We start from the raw sequence: 18,125 nt of genomic DNA, 5'->3' as shown, positions 1-18,125 counted from the left end.
GTTCCTTCAAAAAGTTGTTTGTGTCCATTACTGGCAGGTGTTGCAAGGGATACAAAATAGTCTAAGATAGTTCCTGTCCTTAATAAAACAGACTGGGCAACAAGCTGGGTAAACAAAACACTCATGAAAAAATAGAAATACCAGCATACTGCAAATTATAATGAAACTGCCCAAATGAATGACAGCACCAATAAACGCTATGGGATTTCATGCGAAGAAGAATCCCATACAGGCTCAAATGATCCAATAATTTTCTGAAGAAGCCAGAGCTTGCACTAGACTTTGCAGAATGAGTAAGTTCTTAAGGAGAGGTCATTCTCAATAGGAGTGACTACAAGACCAACAAATCGGGCAGAGAATATACAAAGTGAGAGCAGGCAGGTGGGTATCACAGGACAGTGCTGAAGAATAGTTTCTTTCCTTACCTTTTTTTTTTTTTTTTTAAGATTATTTATTTATTTGACACAGAGAGAGAGAGAGAGAGAGAGCGAGAGATCACAAGTAGGCAGAGAGGCAGGCAGAGAGAGGGGGGAAGCAGGCTCCCCACTGAGCATAGAGCCTGATGCAGGGCTCGATCCCAGGACCCTGAGACCATGACCCGAGCCAAAGGCAGAAGCCAAGCCACCGAGCCACCCAGGCGCCCCTCTTTACCTTTTTTAAAATCAGGCCTTCAAAAGCTCTAAGGAGAGAAAGTATGTCCAGGGCTATGGCAATGAAACTCCAGAGCCCATATGATTCACCCTAAGAACATACAGTCTACTTAATCTTCCTCTCTTCCAACTGTTTCAAATTGAATACATGATTCATAAAGGAATTTCAGGGAATTTTCCTTACCCAGAATTTTAATGTGTTCACTACATGTGTTCGCTGTCAGCTGAATTGTGTGTCAATATCAGGTCGGCCAAGATTTACTTTAAAATATTTTTAAGAAAGTATGATTAGGAAGCACATGTGTTATTGCAGAGAAGTAATCAAAGAATATACGATGAATCTCTCTCTTCCCCTATTAAAAATTAAATCAATATATACAAGATTAGTCTCAGCTCCAAACTTCCAGAGTTTATGCCTTCTGTTAAATTCTTCTTTTTATATAATGTACTTTACCTTCATTTGAATAACACAGAAAATATTTGTATTCAATGGGTGACTATGCCAAATGGCTTGAATTCTTTAGGCAGCTAAAATGGAACTGTTTGTTGTGGCTTGAGGTACGCCGGAGGTTAAAAAAAAAAAAAAAAGCAAGGTAAGAAATCCCACAGTAACCACATGCTTTAAAGTTTATTATTAGAACCATGTTCTATGTGACATTGGAAAGCAGGGTGTGTGCTAGAAGGAGGCATTCGAGAGACCCGGGGAAAGTCAGTAATCTCTCCAGCCTTCTGCAACAGTAATGGATACAATTCAAACTGAATTACTAAAAGGAAACTTACAGGTCATAACTTATGTAAAGTACTTGCAATTTGTTAAGCTCATGCAACATTTAAGCAAAGATCTGTAGTTTCTATTTCATACATATGGCTTAAGCGTCAACACAGATTGCTTGGCCATAAACATACTGGATGAAATTTATAGTAGAATAATAATAATAATAATAATAATAAAAATCTTTGGAAATTTTGTTTTTCGAATTTTCTTGCGGAAGGATTATTACAGACTCTCATGACGGCAATCAAAATAATTTACCCACAGATTTATACATGAGCATTGCAAAAATGTAATGTGCCTTCTGACATTAAAGGGGAGAGTACAAGAAGAGTAGCTTAATAATACACGGCCAAATTCTAAAGCAGTACTCCCCGAATACATTTCATAATAAAGAGAGTTTGTGTTGGGCACCTGGGTGGCACAGTCAGTGAAGCACCTGCCTTCGGCTCAGGTCAAGATCCTCAGGGTCCTGGGATCGAGCCCCGCATCGAGTTCCTTGCTCAGCAGGTGGCCTGTTTCTCCCTCTCCCTCTGCCTGCTGCTCTGCCTACTTGTGCTCTCTATCTTGCTGTCAAATAAATAAATAAAATCTTTTAAAAACAAATAAATAAATAAATAAATAAATGAGTATGTGAGCATGGCAAGTCCCAGGCTGACGCTCCTGTTTAAAAGCTTCTGGAAGAACTTCCATCAGATGCAAAGATCTGCATTAGCACCTCTCCTGGAGGGCTGCAAGGTCTGAAAGCTGCAAATCATGTTTAAGAGGCTGTCAATATCTTCTTAGAGACGAAGCTCCAAAGAACCTCAGATTCTAAGGGTGAGAGGCCAACCCTTAATCTCTCTTATTGTTCTTCTCACTCCAAAAGCTGATCCTAAATCAACTTTCAAGATGGAGATAATATGATTCAACAGAATGATCACTATCCTAAAACAGGGGAGCTTCATTAGCTAAAGTCAACAGACACAGTGGGTCATGTGATAGTCAAACCCGGGAGGCCAGAAACCATTAACATACTGTAAACCCTCAAGAAGTCAGAATTTGTGATATACAGCATAAGGGTGATGCTGAAGTTTCTGCTTACTTGGCAAACGCCTATTTTATAAACAGCGAAGTTGAACTGTGTAAATATGATTATGATGTGGATATATTAAGACACTTAGGATAACTTCTCAAGCATTTCAGAGACACCTATTTACATACAGAGGAGAAAATAAATGTTTGCTGAGTAAATTAATGAATGCATATACATAATTAATATACTAATTACAGATCAGTAATGTGTGTTGTAACAGATAACTTAAAAACCTCGAAGAGAGGTTCAAAAAGAATGAGTGAAGTATATTAAATCTGCCTCACTTTGGAACTGTTCTGGAAAGGTGTTTTTTAAGTCTTTCTTTATGTGTAAGTTCAGAGTTTTCAAAATATCACTCTGGGCTTCCCAAGGTTCTATCTGGTTGTCCTTCTGGAAGGGCTAGCATGATGTTACCTATAATGAGGAATTGGTAATAATTTCTAACAGATGACTCTTCGGTCCATCTCATAAGGAGGAGGAAATAATATCACGAAACTTATGGGGTGCCTCGTGGGTTAAAGACTCTGCCTTCAGCTCAGGTCATGATCCCAGACTCCTGGGATCGAGCCCCACATGGGGCTCTCTGCTCTGCAGGGAACCTGCTTCCTCCTCTCTCTCTGCCTGCCTCTCTGCCTACTTGTGATCTCTGTTAAATAAATAAATAAAATCTTAAAAAAAAAATACCACAAAACTTAGGAAAAGACAAATTATAAAAAATAATGTTATAAAGTCTGGTAACTGTAGCAGAACAGTGTAGGAAAAACACCTACCTCCCCCCCCCCCCCACACACCCCCCCCCCGCCCCACTTTCAAATTCCCCCTTCCTTACATGAATGCCAGAAAGTGGTAGTGAATAAGTCAGGCACGGTCCTTTCCAAGTTAAAAATAAACACAGAAAACACTTTCAAATGTCGGAGGCCTTCCATCCCACGTTATTGATCAGGAAAAACACGCAGGGCTCATGGCAGCCTTGGTCAAAGACCATCAGAATCCTCTTATCCCACAAATATGAATCCTAGAGTTGCTGGGATACAGGATAGTAGGTTTTGGTCTCCTGTACTGCCCTAAGTAAACAGATCCATGACAGAAGTCTTTGGGGCATATATTTATCTACCGCGGCATATGTCAGAAAGGATAACTTACTGAAGATCTTAAACATTTGTGTAGGCAACTGCCTGCGATATATGCTACTTTCACTGGCCACTCTAGAAAGAGGAACCCTTTAAGTTAAATCTGGTTTGAAAGACATAGTCACCTACCAGCCGGGGGATTACTGCATGGTCACAACTCTAACTCACTCGCTACACTTACCCTCAGTAACTTGCTTTGTTCTTTTGGGATCACCACAATTCTTGTTCGAGACCTCTGAATTTGACCCAGATGGAAAACACAACTTAAACAAGGTCGGAACGCCACTACACCATTTGAGTAACATCATCCAAACCGGTGACGCTCTCTAACAAAATGCCAGGTAAAAATAGAGCCTTCAAAATTACATAAATAAGCTAAATCAAAGAGAATGAGAAGAAATGAGTCACCTCCTTTAACATGATGAATGCCTTAACAGCTACATCTTAGGTATATTTGTACACATGAGAAATACGTAAAAGACTTAAGTCAATAAACTTCTCCCTTGCTTAGGTAGCTGGCCAGGTGAACTTAACCCAAGAAAAATCTCATCCGGCCTATCAAGAATGGTGTCTCAGGTGAGGTGGCCAGTTAAAACAATTGGACATTGTTTCGGATCACAATAGCTTTCTATCTATATCCAAACTACAATCTGCAAAGTTAATTTCTGCATCTCTCTACACTCTGCATGTTACTGTGTATATCCTGTACATCTCCAAGCCCCCACCAAAACGTTAGTAAAATGAAAAAGCACTTATCTACAGGAAACTTATGTGGGTTATCATAACAACATGGAGTACATGTAATTAATCACACTTCCTTTGATATAAATGACCATCTATGGTCACAGAGAGAACAGTGAATTAAATGAATACTAGTAACACAGCAATCAGAACAACCCCCCAATTATTTTTGAACTACAAAAGTTTGATGATCTAAAGGCAAATATTTTAGAAAATCTGACAAAATATATCTAATAATAATTTCATCAACAAGACGGAAATTTTAAAACTCAGATTTTCCCCATAAGTGGTTATCCTTAATACTGTGTTGAAGATTCAGAATAGAAAATATTTAAAATCATAATGTATAATCAAATAATAACAAAACAGTTTACTTACTTCTGGATACCCTCACAAGTTCGGACACGTTGAAGACTCCAGATTTTACAAAACTATCCTCCAGGTAACCTGAAAATAAATATTGAGAGGAAAAAGATCAGCACAAGCAGGAAGCAAACAAATGATTAAACGCTAAGATTTGTTCAAGTGTTTTTAAACCAAAGGTTAGAACAAAAACTAAGCGTGCTTATAACAAACACAAGTGAAAGCAAAACTCTCTGAATGCAATCTGGGGTCTGTTTAAACAAAAGTAAGAAGTTGAAATGCCAAATAATTTCCTAGGGAAATTTTTCCACCGCCTGCTAGACGTACAGGGCAACTGGAATGGTTTTATTTGCCACAGCCCACGCATTGAGAATGAAGTCAGGGGTTCTTACCAAATGTATTCAGCTCGGTAGCACCTGGTAGACTAAAGTCTACCCATTTATAAAAAAGAAAGAAAGAAAAAGGAAAACCACAACCACAATTAGAACCTTGTTGGAATTACTTCAAAGATCTCTTGAAACCACTGTTCTTTCACAAATCCTTCCCTGATTAAAGAAAAGCGAACTGTTGTTAGCAGCCCTCCCTCACCCTTGTTCCAAGGTCATGAATCACACAAAAGCAGAACTTGTACGTACAGCAAATACTTTGCATAGACCTATTTCCACGCACCTTTGATATACCCCACATGACTTCAATGCCTTTTCCTTCTTGCTACTACTTCCTTGGACTCCCTTCATTTCAAGAACTGTGTCCTTTTTCAAGCAAACAGTGACCAATCCAGGCCTCCAGAAATGCCACAGGACCCTTTGGTGACATGGCCCACCATTCAGGGGCCTGAGTAAGTTCTGTGCTGTCTGGGATCTGGTCACGCTGTGTCCGGGTTTAGAAATGAGGACTTCCATAAATGCCCAGTCATGTCCCCAGCTTCTCATTGATATGCAGGACATGTACTGAGGGTGAAAGAGGGACGGAATACCAGAAGGAGGGATATGGTTACTCTCTGTTTCCCAGGAAGAGAATAAGAAAAGCCTGAAAACCCTCAGAATGCAAAAGTTTCCAGGAAAACAAACTCTGGATTCTAAGAACTGGCAACTGGATCAGATGGTACATACAGTTTTAGGGCTGACCAAGGGATTCGATTCAGGGCAGGAATGTGAGTCAGGGGGCTGGCATTCAACTTCCGACCATACTTTATCAGCGTGGAATCCTGATCATGTTATTAGACTCTCTGTATCTCAGACTCCCCATTTAAAAACTAGAGTTAATAATTGCGAATTGTAAATGTGTAAAATGTAGTAAAATTGTGAATGATAAATGAGATAAAAACATAAAATCCACACTAGGTACTCATTAAATGTTCCCAATGAGTTAGGATTGGCCAGTTGGGTCAACAACCACTTATACGTTGAATTATGTGCACAGGATTCCAGACAGTCTCGAATCACATGTAAATCTTTATTTAGAAATTTTACCAGAACAAAAGCTACCACACTACTTTTCAACTGTACATAGCATGAAAGGACAGAAAACCATTCAATGAGCTTATATGCATCACTTCTGTGAACCAAGGAGCCATGCATGTCTGAACACTATTCTATCCACCGTTCACCTTCTTTAGAAGCAGAACAAAAGAAAGAGTGTGAAGGAATTATTGGATCTCAGCTGGTGATAAAACTTATCATATTACATTATCATATTAAGTATTACTAAGTATCATATTAAGTATTACTTTGAAAAAATATACATTTTTAAGAAGGTAATGACAAAATGTCCCCTTTTGATGTACCTGTATCTTAGGAAACTCCTAGTTCTCTAGCAACTTAATTTTTCACAAGGTTGAATTCATTTCACTGATTATTGAGAAGCTTTTAGGTAGCGAACACTGTACAAGGTACTTAAAGTCATGAAGACAAAAAAAGGACATGGAGTTCCTTTGTGTGATTGGAGGAAAAGATATTTTCAATTTTCTGAACCATGGTAGGTTATTATCATATAAAACGACAACAAATGCAACACACATCTTTGTAAAATATAACAAATTATACTTTATATACAGTAAATATAAAATTTTATATTGGCAAATACATTAAATATAAAGACCTTATTTATCTTGATGGCAGCTCATATACTTAACCAACCAGACAAGATTTATTTGTCCTCCCTCAACTGTACTCTGTAAATGTCTGTCCTCCTACCTTTCTCGTGCATTTAGCTCCCCCAGTCAGATGGCTCTCTCTCTACCGACTTTGTTCTCATCCTGTAACGTTCCACTCGACCACCATCCACCCTGTGACCCGCTCCCCTACCCTCCTCTCCCAATCCCTGTGCCAGTCAGAAATCATCTCTTTCTTGTGAATTCACAGAGCACCTAGTTTGTACTTACTTACATCCCTTTACACATTCAAGTGTCCAGGATATCTGTTTTCAAGTCTTGTGGTTCTTATGGGATTATCAGCTCCTTTATTTGGGAGAATGCCTGGGTTTTGTTCATCTCTGAATCTCCCTTAACAACCACCTCAGTGTCTGTATATACAGTAATTACTAAATCAATGCTTACAGAACAAAATTTTAGATTTTAACTTTTTGGAACAGGGTCATAAATAAGCATCTTGGTAATTACGTAACGATGTAGGTGTAGATGGCTTAAGGTTGAAGGATAATTACACTGACCCTAGTTATTCCCTGCGACTCATTGGCTGAGGGGTCCATTTAGGCTTTGGGGTAGAGTGAGAAAGAATGATGATCAAATTCAGATTATATATCTAACTTCCTTACGTACTGGTGTACAACTTGAAGCATTTAGTACAAAGTAACTACTCAGAAGCTAGAAGTGTTTGAAGAGTCAGAGTTCAAAAATATTTGTAAAATAAATATACGAATGAGTGACGAGGGAACATTTCAATATATTTATATAAATGAAATCATGCGTCATATGCAATAACATTTCAATATGTAGATATCATCTGAAGTTCATTTCCTCATTACTCTAGTGAGTAGTCAGGGCTCCATCAGCGTCTTGGCCATACCCATGAAGACGGAATGGTGTGTGGACGTTAGGAGCCGAATCATACCGGTGGGAGGATCCCCCTGAAGCTAATCCTACCAGCGGAAGACAGCCAGTCACACACAGGCAAATACAAGAACTATCTCACCGAAGAGGGAAAGCAATTCAGAATGGAGCCGGGTGTTTCTCCACCCCTCATCTCATGTTCTGAGAAATCTGAATCTATAAGGAAACCCAAAAGAGTTATTTTGCTGGAACTATGAAAGGCACTGGAAATATGTCAGAACTGCTTTGCACCCACTAGACAAGGTGTAACACCCACAGGTCCCACTGGGCTCCAGTCCTGCATGGAGCATACTGAGACTTCACTGAAAGCAGGGTTGCTGAGGCTGAGAGGTAGCGCAACCAATCCCACAACCCCCCCCACCCGACCCCACCAACATGACCTTCTGGGAGGGGGGGAATGGGGGGAATCAGGCAACTGGGTAACCTGGGAGAAGTACCCGAAGCCAACTGCTGCCTCCTCCATTCATCTTTGCGCACAGCACAGCCTTACAATGGGCAGGCATTCCCCAAGATGAGGAGGGCAAAGGAAAGAAAGAGTCCAGGACAGAGTACTTGGAGAGCGAATAGCATACAAGAAAGTATGTAGGAAACAACACATAAGGACGCTGATAAAACAACCGGGGACAATCACGCAGAGTGCCAGGAGCCCTGTGAATGTACAGAGGATGAGACTCAGCAAAATGCAGGTTATTGCTATTAACATAACCCCATCTGTAACCTCCAGGCTGCTGGGGTCTTCCAGAAACACGGTTTTCATGGGGGACGTCGACCACTGTGAATCTAAGTAGCTGATACAAAGGCCAACGATTTTAAAACAATTTGGAGACATTCGTAGAGTAAATTCCCTTCATCTACCAAAGGAAATATGAGCATCTCTGAGGCAGAGCAGCTGCTTAATGGTTACAGAGCAATATTACACAACAGTTTAAGCCAAGAAGCAAAGAACAACTCGGCATTTATGTGACGCTGTATTTACACTACATGTAATGCTTTTTAAAAAATAAAATTGAGTAGGAAATAAAGACCTCTGCAAACTGAAGATTCTCAAAGGCAATATCAAATTATATTATTTTACTTCTTTTTTTATTTTTCTCTAACAAAAGCAACAATAAATCACTACTCAGAAGTTAATATAGTGTTTAACCTCCTTTACAAACAATAACAAAGGGACACAATGGCATATCTAACTGTTAATATCTCAAATTATAATCAGCTCCATTTGAATGTTAAACAACATTTACATAGAAAATCCAAAGGAAAACTGATAACGCTCATTTTTATAGTCTACTGTGTTCTATTCTTGAAATTAAAAAAGAAAAAAACACAGAAAGCAGTTATTAAATTCATGAAAGCTGTCTTCAAGTATTAGAAGGACTGTTAATGTAGATGTTGGATAAGACTTCTTCTGCGTAGTTCCAGGAACTGTTTTTTGGCTCAATAACCAGATTTGTCATCCAATAAGAAAAGTCCTAGAAGGGAATGGGAAACCTTGCAAAAGTGGAAAGAGCCAACAAAGGCCAACCTACTGTTCTAAGATCTTCAAATGCATTCATTCACATAATGATCCTAATTATCCTACCCATTGTCATGCAAGCGTTCCCATTTTACAGACGAGAAAACTTGTGTCTACAGAGCTAGGGGGTTTCCTAGAGGCAGTAAGGACCCCCCATTAGATTTAAGAATTCTCACTTTGGGTAGGAAACTGATTTAAGATCACTTCTGAAGCCCATTGCAATGCTCAGGTTCCAATTTTTTTTTTTTTTTTTTAAGATTTTATTTATTTATTTGAGAGAGAGAGAGCGCGGGATTGTGCACACAAGCCAGAAGGAGGGACAGAGGGAAAGGGAGACGCAGACTCCTTGCTAAGCAGGGAGCCCAAAGCCAGGCTCCATCCCTGGACCCTGAGATCATGACCTGAGCCGAAAGCATAAGCTTACCCCCAACTGAGCCACCCAGGCGCCCCCCCCAGGTTCCGCTTTTTCACCGGGCCCTTTTCGTGTTCGTTTTCTTGCATTGCTTGCTCATTTGGAGAAAGAACAGGACCCCTAGGTATCTCGCAGGCATTTTCCAGCCTTAGGATTCCAATTGTTCACTTCCTTCCGCAGAGTGTAAAAGACGCCTAAATCCTTTTGTTTATGGATGCAAAGGGGGAGAAGATAAGATTATTTTACACTAGCTCTTTGCCAGTCTTCACATAACTTCAGATACCACCACTAACCTACTGGGAATTTTCTGGTAGTGGTGTTGTAAGGCTTGGCTTTATCTGCAGTTTCTCAACTGATCAGCACTGTCCACAGTTAAGAATGGAAAGTGGGATGACGAAATAGACAGACTAATCATTACAAAGATAATGCTTCTCTGCGCAGAGACTGACCCTCAGCCTATAGCCAAGGTTCACATTCCAGTATTAATTTAGATTTAAGTTTATCCTTCACTGTGAAATGTCCCTGTTGGTGATTTAAGTGATTCAGCAGGACAGCAATTTTCTGATTTTAACACGCTCTGATAGTACTATATTAATGTTATTTGTTTTTCAGTATTTCCTTCCAGTCCAATAAACTTTTTCCTGCATATATGTAAGATATAAAAATATGAATTTTTAAAAACTGGGATCAAATTTAAATGAATTTGTATTTGCTTCTTTTCTAATTCACATTGTATCTTTCCCTTTAGATTCAATAGTTTTTCAAAAGCATGATTTTAATGTCTGTATAATATTACACTGCATGGCTGTACTTTATTTGACCATTCTCCTTTTTTTGGCATTTTAGGTTATTTCCCATTTTTAAAAAATATTATAAACAGAACTGCCATTAACATCCCCGTACACAAATCTTTGTCAGCAATTCTCATGATCTCCTTAGGCTGGAGTTCCCAGAAGTGGAATTGCTGGGTCAAAGGACATAAACTCTTTTTAAAAACTCTTGGTTAAAAACTGTCAAGCTGCTTTCCATAAAGATTTTTGCCAATTTCTTCTCCCTCGGGCAGAATGAACGTGTCCATGTCACCACCCTCTGCCACAATTACATGTTAGTCATAACAGGGACTTGCTTTAATTGTAGCAAGTTGATAGAGAAAAGATATCATTACAATAATGTCATAATTTTCATTTAATTATAATAAAGTTGGATTTTTTTCAGATATTTATTCATTTTTTCTTTAAACAAACATTCAAAAATATGTAAAATAGGGATTGTGTTATCAGGAATATTTTATTCCTAATATTAATGACATTACCTCTAGAGTTTCACAGTTAATGACAGTGTTGGCTATTAATTAATAATTGATTTTTTTCTTATTTTATATGTTCACTTATTCTTAGTTCTCTCAGATTTTTAAAAGTGTTCTGATCAGAACAATTATTGAATACCACTAAATGCTTTTTTGGAGTCCTTTTTAAATTTCCTTACAGTGTTTACTGTTATTATATATTACTGAATTCTTAAGGTAAATTATCTTCGCTTATCCACACAAGGTAGCTCTTTTAATTTACTGCTAAACTGGTTTGCTAACAGTTGCTTCTGAGTTCTATGTAGCTGGTATACTTTTCTGGGGATCTTTGTTTCATTTATGAAGTTTTCATACTATGATTACATACATGCTTCATAAAATTATTTGGATGACAGCCATTTTTATTTTTAAAAATATGAACAGTTCAGAAAGTCTGGAAAAACTCGCCGGTAAAACTGTCTTCTCATAATCTGTTTTAGAGAAGATTCTTAGAAAACTCTTGAGTCTTTCAAGAATTTGCTCTACTCTTGTTTTCTGGTCTTGAGGCAATTTTATTATATATTATATTATATATATAAAATATATATATATTTTCCAAGAAAATGATTATTTTCTTTCATACTTTTAAACTTATTAGCACAGATATTTTATGGTTTACCAAATGTTTATTTTTAGAATACAGTAAATTAAATAAAAATTAAATTATATTTAATACAACATATTGAAATATATTATAATTAATAAAATTATATTAAGTTATGTTAAAGTATACTAAAAGATCAGCTCTGCCACTTACTATGTAAACCTAAGGTAGGTTGAGCAACGTTTCCACACCTCACACTTCACTATAATATAAATGATAATCACAGTACCTATGAGTCAGTATGAAAACTGTAATCATTTTCAAATAATAATAGAGAGATTTCATTTTAAGAGCAGGGAAAAGGAAGGTAGAACTTCCAAATTAATAAAGGGAGAGCAAAACACTGTGAATACTAACTTGATCAAGACAAAAAAACTAAGAACATAAGATGTAAAAATAAATAATATAAAGTAAATAGAACAAATTAAGCATATCCCATTACAATACAGGTAAGTGGATTGAATTAGCCCATAAAGAACATTAGATAAACTGAAGCAAATAAAATTCAGCTATTTTTAAGGAACACATTGAAGACAAAATGACAAGAATAAAAAGTTGCAAATAAAATGATGTGCAAAAAGAAATCAGGCAAATTCAAACAAAAAGAAAGCAGTGTCAGTGGTGGTGAAGAGAATTTAAGATGAATTACAATAAACGAGATAACATTACAACTGAAAAAAAAAGTGTATATGATAAAGAGGATAAATCATAAAACTATATGTACACCAAACAATATTGTGCAGAATGCATAAAACAGAAATTATTAAAATCCAAGAAACTTTACAAAAATACAGTTGTAGTGAGAATTTTAAATACACTCTTTTAGATTTGAATATGACTATTAGACAATGACTAGTTTTATATCATTCAAATACAAAGTGTACTTTCTTAGCACATTCACAAAAATTTTATAAAAATTGATCATGTCTTTGACCAAAGAGATAACTGTTATTACTGTGTCACCTTTAGAAAATAAGGCCAAAAGTAAAAAATAAAAAGCGACCACATTTTCTGAACTACCTGAAAATTAAGAAAATAAACTATGGATCAAACAGAATCAAAAGAACAATTACGAACTACCTAGAAAGCAATGACAAGAAAGAGACAAAAGGCCAATTACTTTACCATAATGATAGAAAGAACAGCAAAACTTCCAAGAAAAATTAAAAAGGGAATTAAAGACAAAAGCTGAAATCAATAAAATAGGAAAAGAAGTATTTAAAACAAAACAATAAAAGGGCAGATGATTTTCTGAGAAGATCAGCAAAACAGAAACATCATTTGCAAACCTCATTAAGGAAGAAAAGAAAAAGCGAAAATATACGAGAACAGAAGGGAAACATAACCATAGAAACCAAATAACGTTAAAAACATTATAAGAGAATAACACGTGCAACTTACTGACCACAACTTTGAAAACGTAAATGGGCAATTACTTACTAAAATAAAAGTAACCAAAATTGAGCAAAATGGAAACCTGAATAGAGCAATTACCCCTAGTGCGGTGGTTCCCTAAATTTGCTGATCATTGGAACCACCTGGGGTTCTTGAAAAACAGCTTATGCTTGGCTTCAACCCTCGGCTATTCTGATTTAATTGGTATGGATGTGTCCTAGACGTGAAGATGTTCCAAAAGTTCCCCTGGTGACTCAAACGTGCAGCAACGTCTGGGAACCACTGGGTTAGCATCTTGGTGTTCAAAATACGGTCCCACGACCAACAGTACTGGCATAACTGGGGAACTTGTTAAGCATAGAGTTCAGTGTCAAGCCCAGACCCTCAGAATCAGAATCTGCAGCTTAAAAAGACCACCAGTGACTCGTATGCAGTTTGGAATTTGAAAACCCTAGAAGAGAATTAAAAGGTGATTTAAAAACCACCTTCAGAATGGCACCAGGTAGAGATGGGCACACAGCTGGATTTTATCTTTTACCTAGCCTTTAAAGTCCAGTGATTTTTACACTCTCCCAGGCTTTAGCAAATGATGACAAATTTCCTTACAAAGAACGCTCTCTTGGTAGCCTTTATTAGACCAGCAAAACTTAAGTAACTAAATTTGCAGCCTCCCTCATTAAACTAAAGCAAGTAAACAAAACAAAGACCAAACATACACATAAATGCAACCTCAAAGATCCTAAATAAAACTGAATATATTCGATGCACATATTTGAATTGAATATAGCAATGTTATCGAAAGAACAATACACCATTATCATTAGGGTTTTATTCCTTGACTGGGTGCAGTTCACTGTTAGAAAATCCATCAGTATGATAGAGGGAAAAAAAGGAAAGACACACGACCTTATCAAGTGATGCTGAAAATGCACTTGACGCCAACAAGAAAAGAAGGCGTTCCTAATAACAAATCTAAGCAAAAAGTGATTAAAAACAAGTAACAAACTGTTTAGCAAAACCCAACAAGTTATCCTAAAAGAAGAAAACTAGTCTGCCATTCCTAGGTACTCAACACCCTCAAGCCGCCTCCTCTTTTCAATCCTTAAAAAGGTAAACTGTAAATACACCAGCCGCAAAGACAAAGGCTGTATGATTTCACTTAGTCTAGGTATTTAGACCAGTCGACCTCGTAGAAACAAAGTAGAATGGTGGATGCCAAGAGACGGGAGAAGGGAGAATGGTGAGTTGTTATTTGCTGGGTACAGAGTTTCAATTTTGCAAGAGGAGAAAGCTCTGGAAATTGTGCAACAATGTAGATAAACTTAACACTACTGAACTGTACATTTATGAATGATTAAAATGGTAAATGTTATTTTATGTATATTTCACAATTAAAAAATCATGATCTGGAATTTGGGACTCAGATAATTGTTACTAAATTCTTGTTTATATTCAAGAATTACTTTTTTACATTGGTACTAAATTCTTATTTATATATATTAAAAAATTACATTTTTAGACTGATATTTATGTCTGCAGTCTTATTCATAATAATTACTTAGGTATAATTCTGCTTACTATTCTCATTATTAGTCTATATCTGTAGCTATATTTATATCTATAGGTATAGATTTGAGAACTTCCTGTTCCAAAATTTTTTTTTTTTTTTTTGGAGTGTATCACTTTGTTAACTGGTATAGGTTTTCAGATAAAGTTTTTACAAAGAAAATAAAAGACTCTATTTTTTGAGAATAGAGAGTTTTTGAGAAAATTCTCTAAACATGAAGTTTCATCATAATTCCAAGTAATTCATCATAATTCTAATCCCCCACTCTTCTGTTACTTAAGATTGACCAAAAGGAAAAAAAAAAAAGTATAGGTAACTTGTTTTTCCTCCAGGATGATTATAAGATTCTCTTTTTCATCCACAAAATACAAAAACTTGCATAGGACATATTTAAATATAATTACTATTGGCTAGATATAGTTAGTCCTTTTGATCTAAATATTTAGATCATTTTTAATTCATTAAAGTGTTCTTAATTTGTCTTTGATTCTATTGCTCTCCTAAATGCTCTGCTTTCTCACCAAGAACACCTAAATTAATACTCAATTTTCTATTCTCCCACCATAAACTTTCTCATGTTATTAACCTCTCTGTTCTTTTCTTCTGCTTTTAAAGCAAATATCTCAAGTTTGTCCTCTATATCAAGCATTATTTCCACAGTATCAGTTCTGTTTCTTATTCCTTCAAATGCAGACTCTAATTACATGAAAGCAACTTCTTGTTATTTCTTATCTTATATGGCACTTTCCTCAAAGTTATTCTTTTATCTCTTCATTTTTCCAGGTAAGTACTTTCTTCTAACTCAGCAGATTGTTTTCTCTGAAATTTTTTTCTGCGCTTCATTTTCAAAAATATGTTCTTCTTCACGATGTACCTTTCCCTAGGTTCTTCACTATTTTCTTACCAAGGGCACACTCTTGCGATCGTTTTTCTTTTCCTTAGAGGGTAGTCTATAGAGATTTAGGGTCTGTCCTTAGAAAAGTGTATGGCTTTTCCCTTGGCTTACAATAAGTAAAGGTTTCAATAACAGGATTAGTCAAAGTTGATCATTGCAGCTCCTAATCCATTCCTACTGACTACTGCTCCTTCGTCTCATAAGCCTCTTCTCACCCCACCTAGCTATGTAAGGTCCTACCAGGTACGTACATGAAAACCCTCACTCTCTGTAAAGTGTGGCTCTGGAAGGACAGATGGGACGAGATTTCAAAGGGTCTTTTCTATGGTGTGAAAGAGTTGGACTGGCACAGAATGGAAAAATTATTTAAGGATTTACACACATACATTAGGAAGTAGAAGCAGATTGGTAGATGTCTTCCCACACTCTTTCTCTTTTCTTTCTCTTCATCCCACATTTCCTAACCCTGTTTTCTGAGTTTACAGCCTTTTAAATCAATACAGAAAAATCTCTGAACCTAGGGGGATGATAGTGGGATTGTCCACAATTTTTCAAGGAACTAACACGGCTATCTTTTGTACAATATTAGGTAGGAAAATTATCATTTTTAAATGTAGTCTCAATACACAGTTCATATAATTATAAGATAAGCCTCTGCGTTTCTAGCTAAAGGTGATTCTTCAGTCTCAGTTTTAGTGTGCTTAGCCAGAGGTACAGTTTTACATATCCTTGTAGAAATTTTAGTGTAGAACTGGGAGAAACTGGGTCAGAAGTTAAGCAAGTAATGTGGACTTCATATTAGATAACTACTGGTAATTATTTTGCTTAATGCCTAAAAAGACCTAGTTTTAAATCTCACTACTCTCAATCAAAATTCTAACAGGGTTTGTTTGTTTGTTTGTTTTTGTAGAATTTGTCAAGCTGATCCTATTTAGATGAAAATATAAAGGACCTAAAAAATCTTTTTAGAACTTATTATAAATACTTACAAAAAGTTACAGAAATAAAAAAAAGTTATAGGAATCAAAAAAGTACTTTGATCTTGGCAAAAGATAAGACATATATATCAGTGGGATAGACCAGAAACAGACAAATAAATGTATCATTGTTGCTACTGGGTAAGTAGCTATGCAATTCAATGGAGGAAAAAAAATGTCTCTTAAACAAACGGTACTGGATTAATTGGATATCTACATTTTTTAAAAAAGGATAACGACCTTCAAAAAGGATATCAACCCTTATGTCACACCATATGTGGAGTATCTATATAATGGAATACTACTCAGCAATAAAAACAAATAAATCATTGACAAATGTAATCATATGGATAAATCAAAGTCTTTATTCTATATATATTCTATATATATATTCTATATATATATTCTATATATATTCTATATAAAGAATATATATATTCTTTTCCTTTTCTTTCCTTTATGTGTGTGTGTGTTTGTATGTAGATCTATATACACTATAGTTATATAATATGTTGTATATCAATTATACCTCAATAAAGAAAAAAATGACCTTGAGCAAGTGATCTATATATAGTGGTATCCAAATTTTCAAAATAACATTATTTCCACATCACACACAAACAAATCACAAATGAGTCCAAAACATTTCATTTAATCAGTCACATATTTTTTGCAGCTTCCAGAGAGATCTTACCTGTTCCTTCATTCATGATCACGTGAACTCTAATACCATTAAAGTACACTCCTAAGCAAAAGTATAAAAATAGCAAGAAGGCCTTCTTCACAATTCATCAGATGGTGAGGAGAAACATTTGATTCACCTGAGACTGGTATTCTGAATCAGTAATTATGTTGGGGTACTACAATTCTCAGTCTGATACATCCCTACAAAATTCTTCAGACCATGCCACACAAAGTTAGGAATTTGTAATGTCCCCAAACAGTCAAGTCTGAGGGGGTGGTGTGTCTACAAGGCAGAAGAGACCCACTGTCTCTGTCTATGAAACACCAGGCTTTTCCTGGCTCAGGTCAAGCTGTAGGGATGGACATGGTCTCATTACTGAACAAACAGGTTACAATTTATTTAGTATACTACTGGTCTAAGCCTCCATCTCATAGATTCTAAACACTGCTGAACATTTTCTTTGGCCAGGTATTTGCCTTAGATGTTAAATGTACAAATGGAAGCTTACTGCTCTCACCTGAAGGTGTCCAGAATCCACAAAGGGAAACAGAGAAGAAAATAGTGGTTTAAAAAAATGCAATAAATGCTATTATTATAAACTGTGATAAAGGGAGGGCCTGGAGATGTCTCACGGATGAGGTGTCAAGAAAGTACAGACGTTCTAGGCAGACAAACCATATGGACGGAGACACAAACAACATGGCTAAGGCTAAGGCTAAAGGCAAGGTCCATGTGTGCAGTGAAAGAAACATTCAGGACCATGTCATAAAGGGCTGGTTAGATGCCATGCTATAGATCAGGCTTAGCCTAGAGTGGAAATTTTTAAAACATATATGGAGGGGAATATAATAATCAGATTTGCACATTATGGAAATAGCCAGGAGCCTACAATGGATTTTCACAGGGATTAGGACCTGCGGCAAAAATATGA

At 36.5% G+C, this 18,125-nt stretch overlaps 1 protein-coding gene across 6 annotated transcripts in view; it reads right to left on the bottom strand.

Moving 5' to 3' along the window:
- The window catches only part of NFIB (nuclear factor I B), a 225,941-nt gene that overhangs the window by 63,103 nt on the left and 144,713 nt on the right, over positions 1 to 18,125 (bottom strand). For all 6 annotated transcript variants that reach the window (XM_032880572.1, XM_032880571.1, XM_032880573.1 and 3 more), the window contains exon 4: positions 4,747 to 4,815. In XM_032880572.1, the coding sequence (XP_032736463.1) occupies positions 4,747 to 4,815 (69 nt within the window). The remainder of the gene's footprint in view (positions 1 to 4,746; positions 4,816 to 18,125) is intronic.

Source organism: Lontra canadensis, unplaced genomic scaffold, assembly GCF_010015895.1.
Source record: "Lontra canadensis isolate GAN:19392208 unplaced genomic scaffold, GSC_riverotter_1.0 scaffold70, whole genome shotgun sequence".
Lineage (NCBI taxonomy): Eukaryota > Metazoa > Chordata > Mammalia > Carnivora > Mustelidae > Lontra > Lontra canadensis.
The sequence above is the reverse complement of the archived record's forward strand: the minus strand, read 5'-3'. Positions and strand labels throughout refer to the sequence as shown.